The sequence below is a fragment of the Atractosteus spatula genome, chromosome 8, assembly GCF_055471065.1.
Source record: "Atractosteus spatula isolate fAtrSpa1 chromosome 8, fAtrSpa1.hap1, whole genome shotgun sequence".
Classification (NCBI taxonomy): domain Eukaryota; kingdom Metazoa; phylum Chordata; class Actinopteri; order Semionotiformes; family Lepisosteidae; genus Atractosteus; species Atractosteus spatula.
In genome coordinates, this window is record NC_142713.1 from 54,571,268 (window position 1) to 54,591,363 (window position 20,096).

Consider the following 20,096-nt stretch of genomic DNA (forward strand, 5'->3'; position numbering starts at 1 on the left):
GGGGGGAGACAGAAGAGCATACTGGGTCATAGTGGGCCAGAGGTGAGTATGGGTGGTGAGGGGGGAGCGTACCGTGCTCTTGTGAGAATCTGTGCAGCACGGCCATGGGATCGGAGCCGGGGGACAGGAGAAACACCAGTGGGGTACAGTTGGAGGAGTCCGCAAAACTGCGCTGGAGGTCAAAGGTCGGTGGCTCAACGTAGGCCGGTCCCAAGTGGTCAGAAATGAACTGCAGGATAGCGGGTATAAGCTGCCAGAGGGACAGGAAGACGGAGACCCAGAAAGACGAGCAGTGAGAGAAAGAAAGAAAGAGAGGGGGAACAGAATGAGAAGGACGGAAATAGGCAGGAGAGGAATGGAAAATGGTCAGGAATCCAAATCCAAAACTTAAAGGGAGTAGGAAACATTCCAAAACAGATTTCTTGATTGGATATTACACTGGTACAACCACTGGATGAAAAGAGGCTTCTCCGGGAAGCACAAAAGGAGGTGATGTCCAGTTTACACAAAAAGCACAGTTAGGATGGAGGACATAAGTCACAAATCGCTGTCACCCCCCCTGCTTTGCAGCAAGTAAGAGTCTTCTTTAAAATCTAACCAATTCTAACACTCAACAAAAACAAGCCCCTGCTGTACCTTGTCGGGCCGCAGACAGCGCAGCACCAGCAGTCTCTGGAAGGGAGAGAGGGCATCCTGCCACGGTGTGGGCAGAGGCTGCAGGTTGGGCTGGGTGGCATCGTACAGCCTCCTCCACTCCTCCGTCTGAAACACAGAACTCAGGGCTGGTTCCTCTTCCTCTCACATTCTACTTCAAGTTCACGTCATGGAGCTTCTTTGAATTCAGCGATTCCCATTTCATATGCAGAGTTTATGATTTTGCTACTCATATGTACAGTAGCTTGTCTACATTAAATGTCATCTGCCATGTGTTTGCTCAGCTTCCAATTTTATCTATGTCCTTTTGAATGTCATTTTCTGCCTCTACAGTGCTTGGTACCACCTGCAAACTTAACTAGATTACTAACTTAACTAACTAGTTACTAACCTAAGTTACTTAACTAGAATCTAGATCATTTACAGTATAAAGATTAGGAACAGCAGTGGTCCTAGTACCGATCCCTGCAGTACTCCACTGATTGCTTCACCCCAGTTTGAACACTTACTCCTGTGTCTGAAATCTGAAACAGATAAAGAGTGTTACTTGCATTGGCAGTAAAGTGTTCCTGGAGTCCAATGAAGGCAGGCAGGGCAGACAGGCACACCAGCTCTCTCCAGGATGGCTCTTGAAGCCAGTCGGGGGCGGGGTTTGAGGACAGGGCCTGTATGGTCACGCCCCCGGTTAGCAAAAAGCCCCACTCAGCTTGGTCGACTTCCCCCTGGCCCCGCAGCAGACCCACACACAGCAGGAAGGAGAAGAGCAGCTTGTGCCTCTCAAACAGCGAGCGACACACCCTCTCGTACACACTGAAGGGAGAGACACAGGGGTATGAGGGAAGGGAAAGCAGAGAGAGGAGCTCACCACGAAAGGTGATCTGGAGCTCACCACAATTTAGGATGGTACTGCTGAGACCTCATTAGCAAAATGGTGAGTATACCCATCTCATGGGTTCGATTTGGTGTGGGGAGCATGAGTTTGAGGTAGATAATTGGAGCAGTGCTTAGGGCCCAGCATCAGAGGGTTGTGGGTTCAAATCCTGGGTGGGTCACTGCTATTGCACCCTTAAGCAAGGTACTTAAAGTGCTCTAGTAAACAGTAAAGTAATATTGTAAACATTAGCCCTGCTGTATAGACAGGTCTCCATTGTAATTGAAAATCTGCTCTCACTGCACAGTGCTGGGGGTAAACTAGTGCTTTGGCCACGTGATTGTTTTGACATAGTGTGTGCTCTGACCTGGAGGTGAAGTGTGCGTTGAGGTGCTCTATCCTCTCTTGCAGGGCTGTGGCCCTCTGACTCTGACAGATGGAGGCACTGTAGAGCCTGAGAAACCAGCGCAGAGAGAATTGGTACGCGGGCTCCACCCGGGCCAGGTCCCACAGCACAAAGAACAGCAGACTGCACTGGCTGGACACCTGCACATAGAGGGCAGAGAGGCTGGTCAGGACATGCAGGCCCACAAGCACACAGCATGAGACACAGGAAGGCCTGTAACCAAGGAATCACTGAGTTTGGAGAAGGCTTATTTTGTTTAATTGCTGCTGCATTATTATTAGGTTACTTGCTTATTGAGTGTAAGCGGTAATATTTCCTCAGTAATATAAGCAGCATTATTTCCACACACCCGAAGAAGGCTCCACAGCCGAAACATTGTGTTTCCTTTCTTCTCTTTTCAGCATGGAATAAACCTGTTACTTGTTCCTTTGCAGCCTACGCATGCTGTCGCAGCTCCCTACTTGAATTATTTCCTAGTGTATGTAGATCTTAACACCAAGGAAAGCACGGGGGCAATGAGGGGGTCCTCACCGGCCGATACTCATCCCGTGTGGCCTCAATTTCTTTCTCGGTTGCTGCCGTGACTGTCTGGCGCTCCAGAATTTCACAAGCGAGAGAGCGACTGGAGGAGAGAACGGAGAGAGCACTCTCGTCCTCCAGGATGCTGCCCTGGCACCCTGAGAGCACTCGCAACACCTCCTCCTCTATCTCCTGCAGCTGCTTCCTGAGGGAGGACAAGAAACCGCGGCTTCAGTCTGGGAGTAAAGAAAAGGCCGTAGCTTCACACTGCTCTGTAAGAAATACAGACCGAGCGATAAAGGGAAAGACAGAGAGACCACACTGTCTCCTTCCTTTGTGAATTTGTGCTTTGCACTGTGGCTGGCTGAAATCTCACTGCTTGTGGTATGACTGACCTGAGAGTCGCACCCTCCTGGTACAGACGTGTCCGCGTCTCCTCCAGCTCCGGTCGCTCCTTGGCAGCCAAGATACCCAGGAGCTGCTCCTGCAGGCCCCGTGGGGTCACCATGAAGTTCACCAGGGTCACCTGAAAGGGGAAAGGTCACACTGTGGACAAGGTGGAGCTTCAGCTACAGACAGCTGTGTCAGGCTGTAATTATGTATATGGCTTACAAAGAAAATTACACTCTCAGAACCTAGGGCACGCCTCAGACGACAGCACGCCAACTTTTTAATTTGGACTAGTTAAGCAAACACTTTGGTCTAATTATGTAATAGACCACAGAAAGCGCAAAGGGTTGAATTACTGGATCCAGGGGTTAATGGATGAAATCTTGGAGCTAGAATAAGTGGTTGAATTCTTGGATGTAGGGGTTGATGGTTGAATTATGAGATCCAGGGATTAGTGGTTGACATCTAGGAGCCTGGGGTTAGTGGTTCTAATCTTGGAGCTAGAGGTAAGCGGTTGACATCTGGAGGCAAGTGTGGGTGTAGGTGGACCTGGTGCAGAGGTGGGGTTGTTTCTTACCTTGGCTGCGGTCTCAGGCAGGTAGTGTGGGTTGGGCAGGTGGGTGGTGAGGTAGAGTCTGAAGTGGGGGCTGTAGGGCAAGGTGGTCTCCCCTAGGATCAGGTAATCTACCCCTGCCTGCTGGAATGTCTGCTTCAGCATGAGGGGGTCCAGTACAGGGTCCAGCTCCTCTTCCAACCCCTCCAACAGGACAGGAGTCCCAAACTGAGACAGAGGAGAGGGGTAGAAGCCCACAGTGTGGGGGAGGAGGAAGTGTGGGTTAAAACCCAATAACGATGGGGTAGATTAAGACTCTTGATGAGAAAGTGGGAGAGCGCTCAAGCATCCTGCAGTCATTATGATGTCGACGCGCATGAATTTCCCTTGTGGCTGATGACAAGATGACACGCAAGGTTATTTTGTTTAATTTCAGCAGCCATTTTCTGCCCAGATAGAATACCGATATAGCGATATTCTCAAAGACGTCTTGTAGGTTCTATGTTTCACTAAGCGACTGATTCAGGACTAACAAAAAAATTGTGAAACTGATTTCAATGAAGAGAGTGGGATCAGAAAGAGAATGAGTATCAAAGGGGGCTCTCAGGCACTTTTCCAACCCTGAAACACGTGCATATATCCCTGAAGCAGTGGACATATGGACAGCTAAGGCAGGCGGTAATGACATATACTCAGATACTGAGTATGAGATCCTTGAAATGAATTTCAGAAATACATACAGTAATATACACGTGCAATCAGAAGCACTGTAGATAAATGTGCATTCATAGAAATCAGGGGTAAGAAAGTACTGGACCTCCTCAATTATACCAGTGCAAGTTGTTGGAAAATCCACTTCTTAATCACATAACTGGAATTATTAGTTTAAATAGACAATTAAAGGGATGTGTGTTCCAAAAAATTTACTGTAGCTTAAATAATTTCAGGGTGCAGTATTTCAATACTGTAGGTACAGATAAGCACTTACAGAATGTAGGTAGTTGAATAACAAGAGCAGGTAGACACAAAGTCAGATGATAGTTAGTGGACGTGTTCAGAGACAGTCAGAAACAGAGAATGAGCTTAAATATGGTAAAGCCCAGCTGGTACCCACACTGGCCTATAGCTGTACTGACCTGTATGCAGTTGCCTAGGGTGCGGAGGTAGCCCCTCTCCCCAGCCCGACAGACCTGAAGCTGGCTGTCTCTCTCCATGGTCTTGATCCACAGCCCAGCCTGGCCCTCGGGGTCCAGCAGCAGGGGCCAGCGCTCAGCATGACGCACGATCAGGGCGTTCTCCACCGAGAACCTGGGGGGGGGAGTCAGGGAGAGAGAGCTGTATGGGTGAGACAGAGCTGGGGCTGGCCCTCAGGCACCATGGTGTGGGCAGAAAGTACGAAAATGCTGAGAGAAAAGCACACGAAGACAACACAGAGACATAGGGAGCAAGTAGGTAGGGCCCTTTTCAGGCCATAAAGGTCAATGGTCACCATTTTTCCTCAACCATCTGACACTGGAGGCAGAGGTGATGTGGGCAGCACATCACACTCCAGCCGGTCTATTACCCCCAGAAAGATTAACCCCCTGTTCTCATTTGGAAAGCAGGCTGATTTGACGTGGGAGCCATCTGGAAGGAATTAGAACAAGCTCCATCATTTACCCCTACCTGGGATTGAACCCAGGACCTCCTGGTCAGGAGCGAGACACCCCTGCTGTCTGAGCTACCACAGCTCCAACATAAGGAGCATAAGAAGAAAAAATATTTTATATAGCACCTTTCATGTCAGGGCATCTCAAAGAATTATATAATTAGGTTAGAACAGAGGACAAATAACACAGAATAACACAATAAACACAGAACAAAAGCTATATACAGTTAAATTAAAAATAATGTAGTTTAGGTTTCAAAAACGGACAGAGGGTTGGAATCTCACACAGATTCCAAGAGCTCAGTAAGTCTAGAATTAAGGAGCCAGATTATTTAGGATGCTGTAAATCAGGTGAAGGATTTTAAAACCCAACCTAAAATTTAGAGGAAGCCAGTACAGGAAGGCCAAAACAGTTGTGACGAGCTTGTAGGACTTGGTGTAGATCTTGTTAACGCTGTAGCCTATAGAATAAAGGCTCACTGTGGGGGATCCTCTGTTTCGGGGTAACACAGGCACAGTGCTCAGACTCACATGTCTCGAGGCAGGCCACACTGCTGCCACTCTAGGATGGTGTGGGGGTCACCCAAGGTAGAGGACAAAGAAAAGTGGGGCGACACTGGCACTTGCTGACGCACGCACTGGGACTGCCATTCGGACAACACCTCCTGGGCGAGAGACGAGGAGGAGAGGGAGCAGGGAAGGTGGGAATGGGAAAGAGGTGGCAGAGAAGAGGAAACAGGGAAGTGGGGGAGAAGAGGACGATTGAGGTATCCATTTGATTGATTGATCAAACCGATTTATGGATGCTACTCGACATCCACACACCATAGCCTTTGGATTTAAATGACCAGAAACTGAATGACCGTTGACCTCCCGTGTCCACTCCAGGTCTCCAGGGTGCCGCCGGCCCAAAGTGAGTGGGAATGAGAGAGAGGAGGAGAGAGAGAAAGGGCGAGAGGCCCCCACCTGTCTGAAGGCGGGGGTGAAGGGCCCCAGATAGGCCACCATGCCAGCGCTCAGCAGCACATCTCCTGCAATGTTCTGGTACGAGTCCCCAAGGCGGCTGGCCACCTCCTGCCAGCGCTCCCTCTCCCCCCCGAGACTGCTGATCAGCCTCTCCGCGCGCTGCAGTTTCAGCCTGGAAGAACACAGAGACCATGGACCCACCAGCAGGATTCCAGCTGCGTTTGGGGAATACAGAGCGCTGTTAACAGGCACATCCACACACCAGCAGGATCCCAGCTGTATCTGGGGAATACGGTGTTTTTCTAACAGGCACATCCACACACCAGCAGGATCCCAGCTGTATCTGGGGAATACGGTGTGTTTCTAACAGGCACATCCACACACCAGCAGGATTCCAGGTGTATCTGGGGAATACAGTGTTTTTCTAACAGGCACATCCACACACCAGCAGGATTCCAGCTGTATCTGGGGAATACGGTGTTTTTCTAACAGGCACATCCACACACCAGCAGGATCCCAGCTGTATCTGGGGAATACGGTGTGTTTCTAACAGGCACATCCACACACCAGCAGGATTCCAGCTGTATCTGGGGAATACGGTGTTTTTCTAACAGGCACATCCACACACCAGCAGGATCCCAGCTGTATCTGGGGAATACGGTGTTTTTCTAACAGGCACATCCACACACCAGCAGGATCCCAGCTGTATCTGGGGAATACGGTGTTTTTCTAACAGGCACATCCACACACCAGCAGGATCCCAGGTGTGTCTGGGGAATACGGTGTTTTTCTAACAGGCACATCCACACACCAGCAGGATTCCAGCTGTGTCTGGGGAATACGGTGTTTTTCTAACAGGCACATCCACACACCAGCAGGATCCCAGCTGTATCTGGGGAATACGGTGTGTTTCTAACAGGCACATCCACACACCAGCAGGATTCCAGGTGTATCTGGGGAATACAGTGTTTTTCTAACAGGCACATCCACACACCAGCAGGATTCCAGCTGTATCTGGGGAATACGGTGTTTTTCTAACAGGCACATCCACACACCAGCAGGATCCCAGCTGTATCTGGGGAATACGGTGTGTTTCTAACAGGCACATCCACACACCAGCAGGATTCCAGCTGTATCTGGGGAATACGGTGTTTTTCTAACAGGCACATCCACACACCAGCAGGATCCCAGCTGTATCTGGGGAATACGGTGTTTTTCTAACAGGCACATCCACACACCAGCAGGATCCCAGCTGTATCTGGGGAATACGGTGTTTTTCTAACAGGCACATCCACACACCAGCAGGATCCCAGGTGTGTCTGGGGAATACGGTGTTTTTCTAACAGGCACATCCACACACCAGCAGGATTCCAGCTGTGTCTGGGGAATACGGTGTGTTTCTAACAGGCACATCCACACACCAGCAGGATTCCAGTTGTGTCTGGGGAATACGGTGTGTTTCTAACAGGCACATCCACACACCAGCAGGATTCCAGGTGTGTCTGGGGAATACGGTGTGTTTCTAACAGGCACATCCACACACCAGCAGGATCCCAGCTGTGTCTGGGGAATACGGTGTGTTTCTAACAGGCACATCCACACACCAGCAGGATTCAAGTTGTGTCTGGGGAATACGGTGTGTTTCTAACAGGCACATCCACACACCAGCAAGATTCCAGGTGTGTCTGGGGAATACAGTGTGTTTCTAACAGGCACATCCACACACCAGCAGGATTCCAGCTGTGTCTGGGGAATATAGCATGTTTCTGACACCTCTGAATCCCTCCCCTCCTCTCTCCCCTGACTGGCCTGGTGTGTGTGATGCTGTCCTGGAGCTGGCTTCTCTCCTGCAGCTGGCGTGCCAGTCTCTCCTGCAGGCCCGCCAGTCTGTCGGTCACGGCACTGAGCTCCGATCTGGCTGCTGCCAGTTTTGCCTGCTGTTCTCTAAGCTCCGTCTGTGCCACCCTCAGACAGGCCCTTTTTGGCGCCACAATCTGAGAAGATACATATACAGACCACTTCAGATGATGTCTCATGTGATGAACTACAACTGACGCAGACTTTTTTTAAAGCGAATATTTTGATCAGAACCTCATCAAATTTATTGTCAAAGACGTTAAACATCCACGGAGAAAAAAAAGACCCTAAAATAAAATGTTTTGATTGCATAAGTATTTTGTTACGGCACACTTAAATTAATTTGGGAGCACAAAATTCCCTTTTCACCAAAACCGGAATTGTAATTCAGCGCAATGGGTCATGTTTGTCAAGGGGTGAATACTTTTGCAAGATGCAGTATATTGTTAAGTGCCTATGTCTACTGTTCTGTGTTGTTTACTGTACTGTATTTGAATATTTGCCAATTGGTTCATCTGTAGTTTGATTTCCTCACTGTAGCCAATCAGTAAACAGAGGTGATGTTTTCTTCAAAGTCCTTTTGATTGGTCTGTTTTATATACACATTTTCTTTTTCGTTACACCACAGCTATTAATTACTTATTGCAGTTAATTGTGCTTTAGAAATACAGTAATGGACTGATCAGTCCAGTTGAATTGAGTTATACTGCATGTGGAGAAAAAGGAGAGAGACTCTACCTTGGCCACTCTGTCATAGACCTCTACGGCCCTGACCCAGCTGCACAGCCCCTCACAGGCAGAAGACACTGCTCGGATTGCTGCAGGCTGGAACTCCTCACTGGAGATGAAATCCCGTCTGATCTGGGCCATCAAACGTGGTGGGATGTTGTCCTTGTCAAAGTCCTGGGACACAACCCGGCCAGAATTAGTCGTGCACAACATGTAACACGTACACTGACAGGCTAAAAACTACAATTGTAGAGCCAAGCCCTGTCAGTGTTGAACAGAGAAGACTATGAAGGAAAATTATACCAATATTCAAAATCCTCTTCGGAATCAACAGTGAAACATGAACCAGAAGACATCAGCGGAAACTACTGTAGGTGGAAGTACATTAAAACTGAGAACATGAGGCACTTGGTTACCCAAAGGGTTATGGGAGTATGAAACAAGCCACTCAGCCATGTTGTTGAAGCCAATATCTTGCCTTCCTTCAAGAAAAAGCTGGGTGAGATCCTTGGATCAATTGACTACTAAATATGAAACATGCAAGATGGGATGAATGGACCCCTCTCCTTGTAACGCTTCTCATGCTACTCTCCAGGAATAGCTGCTACCCCTGCACTCCTGTGTCTCTATTACTCACACAGTCATCAGGAAGGCCCCATTAATGTGATCTGCTCCACGTATTTTCTTCATTTCTTATTTGCTTTGGGACAGGAAGCAAACCAAACAACAAACTAGGAGAAATCTAATGGAGATTCATGAAATTGCTCAAATTTTTAAACAGAGACCAGCAAACGGCCTTACACCATATACTCAGTGCCTAGCAAAATGGTCATCTCTGAGTGGCCTGTTCTCAACACAAAATGTTTTGTTTAAATATTCTAACTTCTCAGACTATATTCTCAGCTCTCAGAGGTGGTACCTTCAGAGATTCTAGGAACTTCATGTCCCCCAGCATCTTCTTGGCGGCAGGCCAGTAGTCGTCTGTGCTCCTCCCCACGCTGTCTACCCTCTTCTCTGGCTTGATGCCCTGCCATACAGAAGGTCAAGAAATGGGCTCTCAGTTTTATTAGCCTCCCCTGTCTCCCTCCGCTGTGCCTCTTTCCCAGCTGCTCAGACCTAAGCATTAGTCCAAACTGTCTCAGCTCCCTGTCTCAGCTCTAACCTGCACTCCCCATTGTCTCAGCCCCACTACACGCTGGGAGGGCAGTTTCTGTTAATCTGAGTCCTCACTTCCATCACCTGGTGATCCATCCAGGCTCTGTCTCTGAAGTGTAACGTGTTCCACTGCCTACTGCTACATAACTCAGCATTTCACAATTTCTTTTATATGTTGTTGTCAACACTACAGCACAGACACTGATGAATGAGGACTGCAGGGTGAGCGCCCCCTACTGGCCCCACTAACACCTCTTCCAGCAGCAACCTTAGCTTTCCCAGGAGTCTCCCATCCAGGTACTGACCAGGCTCACACCTGCTGAGCTGCAGTGGGGCTGCCAGGTGGGAGCTGCAGGGTGATTGGGCTCACCAGCATCCCTGCAGGAATCCTATGATTTGTGGAAGGGGTGGGCTGCTGGGCCACGATATTGGGATGCCATATATGTATTAGCTAATTAATGTGTTTTTGTTCTCTAATTAACACCCATAGAAGCGCAATCGACCTATTGATTCCACAATATCTGTGCTGAGGCAGCGCCCTCTCCGTCAGGTCCCATCTTGTTCTAACGCCCGCTCCTAGCCACTGTGTGGCACCCGCTCTCCTGTCTAACCCCCTGGGCTGCGTCCTAGCCAGGCCCGCCCTGACCTTGAGCACGCACACGGCTGCCAGGGTGATGCGCACGCCCGCTGGGGGGTTCTGCATGGTCTTGACCAGTGTGATGTCACTGGCCCTCAGCGTGTCCAGGGCGGCCACCGCCGCCTCCAGGGCTGGCAGGGCCACACTCAGCTGCTGTTCGCACTCCTCCTGCAGGAGAGAGGGGAGGAGGCGAGTGGGTGTCAGGGAGGGGGAGATGGATTTTCGATGTGTTAGGTTATGTAGGAAAGATTTACAAAATAACTCCATCATGTCAACATCTGGCATCAGAATACGTTAAAACACAACCCCCAGGGGAAGTTTTGACGTAACATCTTTCTTCTCCTTGGCGGTACCTTGATGCTCTGAGCCTCCAGGGCTGCGCTGTTGGCCGTGGCCTCATCGGCCTCCACTTCTCTTTTCACGGCCTCAACCTCACGCGTCTCTTTGGCGATAACCCCCAGCAGCTCTTCGGTCTCTGCGCTGCGCTGCACCAAGAGTGGCTCCAGCTCCTTCAGCTCCTGCTGCATCTCGGCGATCTGCAAAACGCACAGCGCTCCCTGGTGTCACACCACCGGTACTACAACCCACTGAATTCCCATCGTTCTATTGCAAGCTCAGTCCTTGGTGGACACACTGCCAATGGCTTTCAATCCATCTGCAGTCATAGTTACTCAGTTACACCCTTACTTTAACTAATAATCTATTCAAGGGAATCTATGAAACCCATGAAAATCATTTTAATAATCTGAACTCTAAACGGCTCATGGGCCATTTTAATTCATTACATAATTAGCTCAATTAAGACTTCCAAATGAACAAGCTGATCCAGAGTCTTTTGAGAATGGAGTTTTGGAAATTTGCACAAAAGTGAGAGACTAACCTGTGCAGATTTCCCTGACCCTCTAGCCTAGTGAGATTACAGGTGGGTAAGTAAGTGAGGTGGAGGGACTGACCTGTGCAGATATATACAGGTATGGATTTTGGCCTGGCAGTGAGGCCGAGTGAGTCAGTCGGACAGTGTGAGGCAGAGCTGCAGGGGTTACCTGTGTTGAGGCGAGGTCCAGTCTCTCCAGCCCAGTGAGGTAGCGCTCTCTGTCGGTCAGCAGCTCCAGCCGCTGTCTCTCCAGGAGGCTCCGAAAGGTCTTCAGCAGCTCCAGGTAGGAATTGGGAGTCACATAGGTTCTCCTTTGCAGGGAGGCATAAAACCTACAAAGAGCACCAAGCAACTAACCAAAGAACTATGGTTGATGGTCATTGTATTCACCTTTGAAATGGAACAAAACAGAGTTCTAAAACATCATACCCAATTAATCTGGTCTACAGTTGGTTATGCCTGCCTGTGCACCACAGAGGACTGTTCTGTCTGTCCATTGCTATGCAATATTTGGCTCAAGGAGACAGTCAGATGGGCTGTCAATCAGTGCAGACTCTGTAGTGCAGTTACACATGTGATTCAACAGCTCCCTGTGGTTTGATTTGCTTGAGAATTGGACTTTTTTCAAGTGAAATGTGTCTGACTTGATATTAAGCAATGGTACAAGATTTACAACGGGAAAACAATTATTATCTTACACAAAATTCCACACACTGACCAAACACATACCTAACTGTTGTGGGACAATTCTGACCGCACTGATTGACCCCCTATGCCGGACCGCACTGACAAACACACTGATCAGTAGCGTTATTGGCGATCGTCACCTCTCAGACAGAGCAGCCACACTCTGGTGGATGTATTTACACAGGAAGACTGCTCCCGCCCGCACTTCCTGCGAGAGCTCCACATCATCCAGGAAGTGACATGCCACCTTCTGCAGGGCGTCGTCTGGCCAGGCCTGGGAAGAGAGATCAGAGAGGGTAAAGAAGGACAGAGGATGAGGAGAGCAGTGAGACAGAGATGGAAATAGACGTTTAGAGGAACACGGTTCAAGGAAGAAAGCGGAATTGAGCTCAGAGATTAGACACGGGTCCAGAAGAACAGCAGCGAGCAGGATCGAGGGGTTCACTGTAACCTGGAAGTAGTCAATGGTGCAGCAGTTGAGGAGGGCCGGGGCTCTACGCAGACGGTCTCGCAGGGTTGAGCCACTGGGACTGAAGGCCAGGACCACAGTGAGAAGAGAGCGAATACGCTGCACAAACGTGGTGTATAGTGAGGATGGGGACTGTCCCTGAGTGGAAGAGAGCTGCTGCATCTGATTAAGAGAGGGAAGCATAGTTGCATTATAACAGCACTGGGTCAAAGTTGAAGATGTATTTCTAAAATATGCATTAAAAATCTCAGTATAACAATGCTGTGGAATTGGCTGCACTGTCTATAGTATTGCTTTAGAAGTTAGAGCCTTCCCATAACCCACTTCATCAGAAAGAGAACTGAAAATTGCTTGACAGGTTGAATGAAAGTATGAGAGAGAACAGCAAGTAGAATTCAGACGAAGTGAAGAGAGAGACACTTCGAGAGAAACAAAGTAAAGAAGTCATAAAAATACATTCAATGTTTTAGGAAAAAGACATATGTCTGGAGTGCACTCTGAGCCCAGTCTTAGGTCATCAGTACTTTGATCCTGGGTTACATCAGTGGGTTAGGTGACTGTGACCAGGGTCTCCCAAGTGATGCTTCACACCCTCCTGTCACGCCCAGTACACCTAGAGGGCACTCTTCTTCTCTCCTGTTCCTAGTTCCCTGTGAATATTCATGTCTTTTTGGTGTGTCTTGTTGTGTAGCCTATTTACTTCTTGCTTCTGCTCTGCTCCTCACTCAGGATTGAGGTTCAGATGTCCTGAGACCCGCCTAGCACCAGGTTGCCCCATGTCCGCTACCTGAGGGCATAGGTTTCTATTTGGCATTTCTTGAACAGCTGAGCCTGGGCTAACCCCTGTCTCGCCGCTACGCATAGGGTCTATTTTCGCTGTCCTGCCATTCCACGGTTCGTCCTTTCCGACATCCGTGACACCTCCTGAGAGGCAGTGTGGAACAGAGGTGAGGGCTCCAGACTCTTGACGGTCATGCATTCAAATCCCTGATGCTGCTCTTGAATCTTTACTCAGGTTGCTACAGCTATTGCCCAGCTGCATGACTGGATCTCCACATCATTATTCAAAATGAGAATTCAATCTCAATTGACTTGTCTGTTTGAATTGCCACCAGAGCAAATTACTCCTTGATTTTTGACAGCTGTACTACTCTGACAGGTTAACTGAACAAAATTGTTTCAGTCTGAACAGAGAAGACTATGAGGGGCCTGGATTCAAGTCTGCAGAAGAGTGCGGGCCATAGTTCTCTGTCTCACACTCATGACTTCTAATGAAAGCAGATTTGAATTTGAAAGTCAATAACAAAGGAAGAGAGATCTGAACAGAAAGAGTTGTGGCTAGCACTGCTGCCTCAGAGTTTTTTTGCTCCACACAGCCTTTTGTATGGAGTATGCATATTCCCCACATGTTCATATGGATTTTTTCTGGGTTCCTCTAACCCTCCAAAGACATTCTGCCTATGTTCATTGATGTCTCTAAATTGTCCTTGGGTGTTCGCCCTGTGATGGACTGGAGTTCCATCCAGGATGTGGTCCTGACCCAAATCTTCTGCTTCTGGGATAAGCTCTGGGTTGCTCTGACCTTTATCAGGTATAAACAGCCTTCTGATGTTGGACGGATGGAAGCTCAAGTATGAGAGACTGAGGGAGAGACAGAGAGAGTGTGGTCTCACCTTGTGGATGATGTTCAGTCTCTCCTCATTGTCAAACAGCCCAGGGATCTCCCCACTGCTCAGGACCAGACTGAGCTCTTCCAGGAAAGACTCATCCTGCAGCACACACAGATCAATTAATGAACCAATCAATCTCTTCATTTCTTCTAAAAATAATATACAGTACCTTGCAAAAGAATTCACGCCCTTCCAAAGACCCTGCACATTTCGCTCAGTTACAAATGATGTATGCACATTTTGCTAAACTGAATAGTTCATAGTCAAATAAATTCCAAACTAAACAGGTTGATTGCATACATATTCACCCCTGAGTCCATACTTGGCCCATCGTTTTAGTGAGCACTGTCCTGCTCTTTAGTCCTCAAAGTGCTTTAGCATCAAAATTATATCTAGCAATGCAAATCTTAATACTAGCCTTAACCTTAACCCTCATCTGAAACCCTAAGCCTATTCCCTGCCCTATTACTACTAACTCAATCACTAGAATTGACTCTGTCCCTAACCTCAGCCATACACCTGAAGGAAAGGGTTAAGAGCGTATTGGAGGTCGGGCGGGAAAAAATGCCTGAGGAGTAACAGAAGTTGTCATATAAGATTTACGGAGCTGAAACTGCGCCGGACTTAGAAATAATGTTCAAGGACTAGTGCGGAGTGGATAGCTGGAGTTGTAAATGAGCGGTCTTTGTTCTGTGATATCTTTACTTAATGCTTTATTGCACAAATATGTTAACTACTCCCTTGGAGTGGTATCACTCCTCAGGAAACGCTTCCTCCTCTGTGCTTGTTTTTTGTGTAACTGCTTGATGATATAAATGGGAAAGACCCAGCTTAAACTTTGAATTGACTAGGGATCCTGTGGCTGATCAATTCCTGTACGCATACATACTATACTCACTGCGCCTTTCTCACAAACGAACTGACTGAGAGTGTGGATTTTCTACACACCTAACCTTAACCTTTCCTCTCCTGTTCTCTTTGTGCATCTCAGTGTCTCACTCTCTCGGCGTCTTGCTCCTTCTCTGTCCCTCTCTCTCTTGGGCCAGGTGTTGCGGAGCCACAGACTGACCTTGATCTGGTGGTCTGAGAACAGGAAAGCAGTGGGGGTCCCCTGTAGGCCCGGCCCCCTCAGCAGGCGTCTCAGGTCCTCATGCCAATCAGATAGCGAGTACGACCGCTGAACTTTGACCTGGAAGACCTCCACGCCTGACATGTAGGCAGCCAATCGCGTGGCAGAGTGCCGCCCACTGCCTCCCATGCCTGAGGAAGAGACAGAAGGAGAGGCAGAGGAAGAAAGATGTAGAAATATTAGCCAGTCCCCAACAACTAACACTTAGAAGTCCCTCCATCCATTTTCTAGCCTCTTTACCCAATACAGCAGCAAGCAGTGGGTACAAGGCGGGATACACCCTGGATAGGATGCCAGTCCATTGCATAGCGCACACAGACACAAGCACCCACACACTCACACCAGGGTCAGTTTTCCCAGAAGCTAATTAACCTACCAGTATGTCTTTAGACTGCGGGAGGAAACACATACAAATGTGGGTAAGACATTTGCTTCATGAAGCTAGCACCCAGGAATTGAACCCTTGGGCCCAGCACTGTGAAGCAGAAATGCTAACCACTGCACTGCAGTCCTGCCCACACGTAGAAGTCCTGGCTACGGCTTTAAAATCAATTGTTCAGTACAGAAATCATCGCTTTTCTGTTCTCTGGCCCTTCCTCTAACTCTACCCATGTCCGTCTTTCACTGCCTCCCCCCTTTCCTGTATCTAGTCGGCTAGAAAATAAGTCAAAAGTACAAATCAATAAGCTGTTCATCTGCAGGGACATTTCTGAGAAACTCTCATCAATACAACTACTGTAAATTGCTATTTACAAACATACATGCAACACCAGCAGTGCTGCAGCTTCACCCAGCCAGCCCACAGAAACACTGTGAGCACTGGAAGATTTTAGCACTTCACAATCCGTGGCACTGAATTCCGTGTTGCTCACCAATGAGCAGGGCATGTTCCCCTGGCAGCGCGAAGACTCTGGCCAGCCTGGAGATGTGCTCGACAGCGAACTGGAACAGCACCAGGTCCAGAGGGGTCTTGGACCCGGCGTTGTACTCCTGCAGATAGCTCTGCATGGCCTGCTCAGGGGATGACACAGACAGCCATGACGGTGCAGAGCACAGTGCATCAGCAGATGTATTCTTACACTTACCTGACATGCATTCTGCGTGTTGGAACACTTCATCTCACTTGCATTGTGCTTCCCTGTGATTTCACTTTGAAATGCGATCACAATGAGGCCACACCTGTATCATGAGCTCTCATTTTCAGTATGATATTGGAAATGGACAGTGCAGAAGTGATACTCAAGAGTGCTTCAAGAACTTATACAAGCCTAACAGTGTATAGCCTTATAGCCCAACAATATATACTCTTTCCTTCTTCTTAGGCTCCCCGAATGGTTTAATTTGATATGGTCATTTTCCAAGAATTTCCATTCCAGAGGTTTCTTGGACAAATCAGTATCTAAATGTAAACAGGTCACTTCAGAATCGACTGTAAGAACAGTTCTAAATGACAGGAGGCCATTTGGTGCACATTGCTCAGTTGGTTGTTAGTAGATAATTGATCAGGGTATCGTATCCAGCTCTGTCTTGAAAAAAGCCGGAGTATTTTGAAATCTTATATCAGGTCCCCATGTGATCTTCTCTGTTCAAGACTAAAAAAAGGTCTGTCCTTTCAGCCTGCCAGTATTTAATACCAAATACATCTCAGGATATGATCTTGTGACTTCTAGTGCAGGTGCAACCAATCTAATTATGCCGACGTTTCTAGAAATTGCATTCCCAATAGAAAAAACAAGCAATTGGCAATTGACAGCAACAGAGTCCAGATCTATAGACAGACCAAGATAAAGAGTTTTGTTCTTTTTGTCAACTGTTGGTCTTATCAAGGTCGCATGTTTGGTCTGTTCCTGAATTTCTAAGTGTTTTACAAATGTCAAAATTGCTTAAAATTGGCCTCCAGGATGCACATTTTTAGAAAACAACTAAATCAGATTAAATCATCTGGGAGATCCTGCCAAGTAAGTAAATTTTACTGATATCATTCTAAAAGCTTTAGATAACACCCTTTAATTCCAGCCCAATTAGTCAAAGTGTAGTGTTCCAGAAAGAAATACAGTACCTATATTGTACACTATTCTTTAATGTGTTTTATTCTGGCAAACTGATTCAAATAAACACATTGAATTTATTTGTAAAAGCAAAAAAAACAATACAATTATTATCTATGATTAATGTTAAAGCCTGTAAATTAACATTTCCATTTTCAGAATGAACCCCTAAAACGCCTGACAATGGGTGATCTGATCATTTAACATTAGGGGGCTACAAGGATTTTAGTAGTTTAAAAGAGAGTGTTTCTTTTTACAAACAGCAGATGGCAGTCTATAACTTAATATGGCATCATCTGAATGAAACCTCTGTCCAAAGTGCCCTGCTTTACTGACAGAACGGTCCTCTCTCCAGACAGCTGGTGATAACACACCTATTCTAACCTATGCCATAACGGTAACACCAATATCTGAAAAGGTAAACTACTGTTTAAGAGGTGAACCAAAAAATTATTCCTTTCAAATGCTACTAAAACTTCAATAGTTGGACTGACACTGACTCAATTTGCATTGTGGTATAATGGAATGAAAATTATATGATATATGATATGTGTGATAATTTTACTGTTGGAGGAGGTTACATCATGACATGTAAGTGTTTCAGCTGCTTCAATTCAATTTGTTTCCAGGGGTGGCACCCACACCCCAGATGTTCAGGTCTCCGGGGGCTTGAACGTTTTTTGGCTTCTTCATCGTGTGTTTTGTGTTTTCTGAGTAACATTGTACAGTACACAAGGTTGGCATTTGCAGATATGGTTTTAAATGGGGTGGTCCTCTTCTAAACTAGAGGGGGGGGTCTTCTGTCCCCACCAAGATGTGAAGGTGTTCCTGTCCCCAGCCGGTTTCTGAGGTTCAGACGTGTGGCTGTCATGAGGTGTCTGTGACCAGTGTGTTGCGGTATTATTGCAGTGTAGCAGGGAGTGCGGCTGATGTCTCACTGTGAGTGCAGCTGTACCTTCCCTGACGGAGTCACCTGCAGAGCTGTGGAATGGCCAAGGGCAAGACAGGACATGGGAATAAGTAAAGAAATTCAGTCATGGTGCTTTTTTTTTAAATTTTGTGTTTCAAGGACACAGGATGTTTAACAGGGAGTGTTAAAACCGTGATTTTCAGATCATTTTTTGTCTAGACCAAAAATTTACTCCCTATTTGCCTTCAAGACCAACATAATGCTTATCTTGTTTTGCCAAATTAAGTTCGATCGAAAACAATCATTTCAGTTTTCCACGATGAACAGGGAGACAAGGTAGTGAATGGCACAGGAGTGGCGTACTAAGTACTTCTTAGTGAAACCCCAGGGTCAGGTTGGTTTCAGGGGATGGGTTGACCTCTCTGTGGTCATTAAAAATCCCAGGATGTTTCTCGAAAAGAGTAGGGGTGTAACCCCGGTGTCCAGGTCAAATTTCTCCCTTCTTTTACCAGTCATGGCCTCCTAATAATCCCCATCTGTGAACTGGCTTCATCACTCTGCTCTCCTCCCCACTGATACTGTATGTAGAGGCAGCAGCTTGTGAGTTCACATGGAGTTGCTCTAGGACGGTGGTTATCAAACTTTTGTCACCCACAGGCCACCTTAAGTATTTCTTTACTGACCATGAACCTCACACCGGACAAAAGCGTTGGGTCAGCTGCGAGCGGGACGAAGGGGAGAGACCGATCCCCTTCTCAGACGCTACCTTGTCTCCCTGTTCGCAGGCCACTTATCCATACTGATCAATATCGGAGTTCATTTGAAATTGCTAAATTAAAACTGATTCTGACACGTTACGCTTATCACTAGAACGTAAAAATTAATCCACGAACAGACGACTAAACATTCAGTTGCACTGCAGATACAAATGCTGATACCAATTGCGCAATCAGATGCAATGCTGATGAAAGATCGAGACAGAGTGAGCCGTGAGTACCGAGTACCGTAACTGCAGACGCTGTTTCGCGAACAACGCGGCATGTATAAGCCACTTCCCGAAAGACACTCTGCCGTCGTGACTTGACGGCGCAAGCGCTCCGTAGTAATATCATGAGTTTGTTTTTGCGTGTAACAAATCAAAATTGGATGAAAATCAAATGTTTCCAAAAAAAGACTTTCTATATGCTAAACTCTCCAATTTTTGTGTTAAAAACAAACGTAATCATAAATTTAGCCAACATTTTAGTGGGAATAGTAATCCTAACCTTTACACCGATTATTATGAACAGCATTTCAGCTGCACGTTACAAAAAACAAAAACTGGGCAAACCTGAGGGTGAGGATGTCTCTTGCTACATTCAGACCTTTAGATTTTCAAAATATAGGGGGGAGTGAAAAGAATCGAAAACCCATCTGCCGACTTACTGTACTCTGTCGATACCCTTTAGCAGCAAGTGGGACCTACCTGCTGCAGTCTCACGGTGTCTGTGATTTCATCATAGTAACGGGGAGCCCCTCCCTCCCCTTGAGATGGCAGATAATCCCCAAAGAAGAGGCCCCGGAGGTCCTCCTCGCACACCTCCTTGCCGCAGGCCAGGTGACCAAACAGCGAGGACGTCTTCTCCTTGAACTGAGTGCGCACCACTCCCTGGAACACACACACGAGCACAGCCTGTCAGTGCGCTGGCGAGGCTGGGGTCAGATATAGACGCTCCAAGAAGCTCTGCTGTCCATGAACCAAGTCACAGGTGTCAGGTGACAAGAACTTAACGATAAATATTGTTGATATCTGGGAGGTTTTAAGGAGTGAAATCTGTGTTTGCTGTCAAACCCTCGGTGAATGTTTGGTGTGGTGCTTGTGCACACGTGACGTCCCTAATGTTACAGAGACATACAGCACAAAGCTGCCGATAACTTCAATGAA

The 20,096-nt window shown here is 47.4% G+C and overlaps 1 protein-coding gene across 1 annotated transcript in view; it reads right to left on the reverse strand.

Moving 5' to 3' along the window:
* The window catches only part of LOC148829855 (dynein axonemal heavy chain 3-like), a 112,652-nt gene that overhangs the window by 12,630 nt on the left and 79,926 nt on the right, over positions 1 to 20,096 (reverse strand). Inside the window, exons 38-59 of the mRNA XM_088922626.1 lie at positions 19,638 to 19,820; positions 16,087 to 16,225; positions 15,155 to 15,345; positions 14,089 to 14,184; positions 12,398 to 12,577; positions 12,087 to 12,220; positions 11,429 to 11,591; positions 10,739 to 10,921; positions 10,395 to 10,553; positions 9,513 to 9,620; positions 8,603 to 8,767; positions 7,779 to 8,001; positions 6,008 to 6,222; positions 5,573 to 5,706; positions 4,530 to 4,701; positions 3,418 to 3,621; positions 2,846 to 2,976; positions 2,463 to 2,655; positions 1,893 to 2,071; positions 1,206 to 1,464; positions 637 to 762; positions 73 to 250 (exon numbers count right to left, since the gene is read on the reverse strand). Coding sequence (XP_088778752.1) covers positions 73 to 250; positions 637 to 762; positions 1,206 to 1,464; positions 1,893 to 2,071; positions 2,463 to 2,655; positions 2,846 to 2,976; positions 3,418 to 3,621; positions 4,530 to 4,701; positions 5,573 to 5,706; positions 6,008 to 6,222; positions 7,779 to 8,001; positions 8,603 to 8,767; positions 9,513 to 9,620; positions 10,395 to 10,553; positions 10,739 to 10,921; positions 11,429 to 11,591; positions 12,087 to 12,220; positions 12,398 to 12,577; positions 14,089 to 14,184; positions 15,155 to 15,345; positions 16,087 to 16,225; positions 19,638 to 19,820 — 3,715 coding nt within the window. The remainder of the gene's footprint in view (positions 1 to 72; positions 251 to 636; positions 763 to 1,205; positions 1,465 to 1,892; positions 2,072 to 2,462; positions 2,656 to 2,845; positions 2,977 to 3,417; positions 3,622 to 4,529; positions 4,702 to 5,572; positions 5,707 to 6,007; positions 6,223 to 7,778; positions 8,002 to 8,602; positions 8,768 to 9,512; positions 9,621 to 10,394; positions 10,554 to 10,738; positions 10,922 to 11,428; positions 11,592 to 12,086; positions 12,221 to 12,397; positions 12,578 to 14,088; positions 14,185 to 15,154; positions 15,346 to 16,086; positions 16,226 to 19,637; positions 19,821 to 20,096) is intronic.